The sequence below is a fragment of the Triticum aestivum genome, chromosome 6B (genome assembly GCF_018294505.1).
Source record: "Triticum aestivum cultivar Chinese Spring chromosome 6B, IWGSC CS RefSeq v2.1, whole genome shotgun sequence".
Lineage (NCBI taxonomy): Eukaryota > Viridiplantae > Streptophyta > Magnoliopsida > Poales > Poaceae > Triticum > Triticum aestivum.
This window is the reverse complement of record NC_057810.1, coordinates 555797633-555801366: the sequence shown is the minus strand read 5'-3', so window position 1 is coordinate 555801366 and position 3734 is coordinate 555797633. Positions and strand designations below refer to the sequence as shown.

Sequence of the window (3734 nt, the reverse complement as noted above, 5' to 3'; positions counted from 1 at the left end):
CCAAGCACTTAGGTCACCCATGCTAGTAACCTCACCCGGAGCGGAGTATACGGCTAGTATATGGTGTGATCGAATGCCACTAAGGATTGGACACCATGTATTTCCCTCGGACCTAATAGTTTTGGAATCACAAGGTTTGGATGTGATATTAGGCATGGATTGGTTATCGAAGTATGGAGGGAATATTGATTGCGTCAGTAAGTCGATTTTGCTTACCACCCCTGAAGGAAGAAGAATCAAGTATGTATCGCGGCATGAGCCGAGAAGAGCACAAGTAAATTCCTTATCAGGAGTTGTGCAGGAGGAAGTACCAGTGGTAAGGGATTTCCCCTATCTATTTCCAGAAGAGTTGCCAGGCATGCCACCGGATAGAGACATTGAGTTCTTAATTGAACTACTGCCAGGCACTGGGCCTATATCTAAGAGGCCGTACAGGATGCCAGCCCAAGATTTGGAGGAAATTAAGAAGCAGATTAAGGAGTTGTTGGACAAAGGTTTTATTCGCCCAAGTTCTTCGCCTTGGGGATCGCCAGTACTTCTAGTGGAGAAGAAGGATGGATCATTAAGAATGGTTGTTTATTATCGCGGACTGAATGAAGTAACAATCAAGAACAAGTACCCACTACCAATGATCAATGATCTGTTTGATCGGTTGCAAGGAGATAAGGTGTTTTCCAAGATCGATTTGCGATCAGGATACCATCAGTTGAAGATTCGGGAGCAAGATATACCGAAGACGGCTTTTACCACCAGGTATGGGCTGTATGAGTATACCGTTATGTCATTTGGTCTGACTAACGCCCCAACTTATTTTATGAACATGATGAACAAAGTGTTTATGGAGTTTTTGGATAAGTTCGTCGTGGTGTTCATTGATGATATTTTGGTGTACTCGAAGAATGAAGAGGAACATAAGGAACACTTGCTTTGGTACTCGAGAAGCTCAGAGAACATCAGCTATACGCCAAGTTCAGCAAGTGTGAGTTTTGGTTGAAGGAAGTTGGATTTCTCGGACATGTTATATCCGGAGAAGGTATCACAGTAGACCCCACTAAAGTTGTCACTGTGACTAACTGGGAAGCACCAACAATAGTTGGAGAAATCAGGAGTTTCCTTGGACTCGCAGGATACTATCGGAGATTCATTGAAAATTTCTCGAAGATTGCGAAGCCTATGACAGAGTTGTTGAAGAAGGATACTAAGTTCATCTGGACTGAGGAGTGTGAGGCTAGTTTCCAAGAGTTGAAGCAACGTTTGGTTACCTCACCAGTATTAATTCTGCCGGATCAGACAAAGGATTACGAGGTGTATTGCGACGCTTCACGTCGAGGACTTGGAGCAATGCTTATGCAGGAGGGAAGAGTTGTTTCGTATGCTTCACGACAGCTTAAGCACCATGACTTGAATTATGCTACTCATGATTTGGAGTTTGCAGCCGTAGTGCACGCACTGAAAACATGGAGACATTTTCTCATTGGAAATCATTGTTAGGTGTACACGGATCACAAGAGTTTGAAGTACATCTTCACGCAGAAGGAGTTAAATCTCAGGCAGAGGAGATGGTTGGAGCTTATTAAGGATTATGATATGAGATTGCATTATCACCCCAGGAAGGCTAACGTTGTAGTAGACGTGTTGAGCCGCAAGAGCCATGTCAATACTCTAATGATGGGAGAAATACCCAAGGAGTTAGCCGAGGATCTTCGAGAGCTATGTTTGGAAATAGTTCCGAGAGGCTATGTAGCAGCATTGGAGATTCAGTCTACTTTGATGGATAAAATCAGAGAAGCTCAAAAGGTAGATACGGAAGTTGCCTCCATTAAGGAATGGATGAGCAAGGGAAAGGCTAAAAGATTTCGTGAGGATGAGCACGATACCTTATGGTTTGAGGACCGTGTTTATGTGCCCAATAATCCGGAGGTCAGGAAATTGATTCTTTAAGAGGCACATGATTCACCATACTCGATTCACCCCGGAAATATGAAGATGTATTTGGATTTGAAGGAAACTTTCTGGTGGACCGGAATGAAGAAGGATATTTCAGAGTATGTAGCAGTTTGTGATGTATGTCTGAGGGTGAAGGCAGAACATCAGAAGCCAGCGGGATTGTTACAGCCATTGCCTATACCCAAATGGAAGTGGGATAAACTAGGCACGGATTTCATCACGGGATTGCCCAGGACTCGTTCGGGCTATGACTCGATTTGGGTTGTAGTCGATCGTTTGACGAAGGTAGCTCATTTCATTCCAGTAAAGACTACCTATAGCAGCACCAAATTGGCTAAGATATACATGATGAGGATTGTATGTCTGCATGGAGTTCCGAGGAGTATCGTATCAGATAGAGGAACCCAATTCACCTCGAAGTTCTGGAAGAAGTTGCACGAAACATTGGGAACCAGGCTAGAGTTTAGCACAGCTTTCCATCCACAAACAGATGGATAGACCGAGAGAGTCAATCAGATTTTGGAGGATATGCTTAGAGCTTGTGTTTTGGATTATGGATCAAGCTGGGATGACAACTTGCCATACGCAGAGTTTTCTTACAACAACAGTTATCAATCCAGTTTGAAGATGGCCCCTTTTGAAGCCTTGTACGGAAGGAGGTGCAGAACCCCGTTGTTGTGGGATGAGGTTGGAGACCGCCAGTTGTTTGGACTGGATTTGATTAAGGAGTCTGAACAGAAAGTAAAGTTGATTCGCGATAGGCTCAAGGTAGCTCAGTCAAGGCAGAAGAGCTATGCAGATTCAAAACGCAAGGGGACAGAATATGAAGTTGGGGATAGAGTTTATCTTCGAGTATCTCCACTTCGAGGAGTTAAGCGTTTTGGAGTTAAAGGAAAGTTAGCGCCACGTTTTGTGGGGCCATACAAGGTTTTGGAACGCATGGGAGAAGTAGCATACAAGTTGGAATTACCTGAGGGATTGTCAGGAGTTCACGATGTGTTCCATGTTTCACAGTTGAAGAAGTGTCACGCAGAGATGGCTGATATACCACTGAGAGATACTGTGCCACTGGAAACGATTCAGTTGAAAGAAGATCTGACCTATGAAGAGAAACCAGTTAAGATTCTGGAGCATGCCAGCAGAGTTACCCGCAGTAAGGTTATCAAGTTTTGCAAAGTTCAGTGGAGCCACCACACTGAGGAGGAAGCCACCTGGGAGCGAGAGGAAGATCTACTCAAGGACCACCCTCACCTATTTGCTAGCCAACCCGAATCTCGAGGGCGAGATTCATCTTAAGGGGGGTAGGTTTGTAACATCCCAAATTTTCAATTTGGAATGTTATACATAGATCATCATTGCATATCATATTTTGTTGCATTGTTGGCTCGATCCTAGAAATTCTAAGCAACTCAAGGACCCACGAAGAGAGTTGGGGATTTCGTTATTTTCATATTTGAGTTTTTTTTCTCAAATTTTGAAAATAGGATCGTTTGGTTTTATTTATTTTATCTTCAATTATTTCTACTACCAAAATTTCAGAGAGGGAATAAAATGACTTTCCCAAAATAAAGAAATAATGAAGATTTAATAAAAAAATCAAATAAGATTTATTTTGGAGTTTTCGCCTTTTATTTGGATTTAGAAAAAATGCGCGTTTTTCAAAATTTCATTTAGGCCCCAAATAAATGTTCATCTTGTCCGGCTTGATTTTAGAAGTCGGGCAAAATTTATTTCGGGATTTTTGGAGTCCGTTTAGTATTTCTTTTTATTTTTCTTCTGCGCGGAAT

At 42.6% G+C, this 3734-nt stretch overlaps 1 protein-coding gene across 1 annotated transcript; it reads left to right on the top strand.

Annotated features, from left to right (window-relative positions):
- Positions 1–2721: 2721 nt before the first annotated feature.
- LOC123140094 (uncharacterized) lies at positions 2722–3198 on the top strand (the record flags this gene model as incomplete). The annotated part of the gene is made up of 1 exon (XM_044559822.1): positions 2722–3198. A coding segment is annotated over one exon (477 nt), but the record flags the coding sequence as incomplete, so codon positions are not given.
- Between the last annotated feature and the right edge of the window lie 536 nt (positions 3199–3734).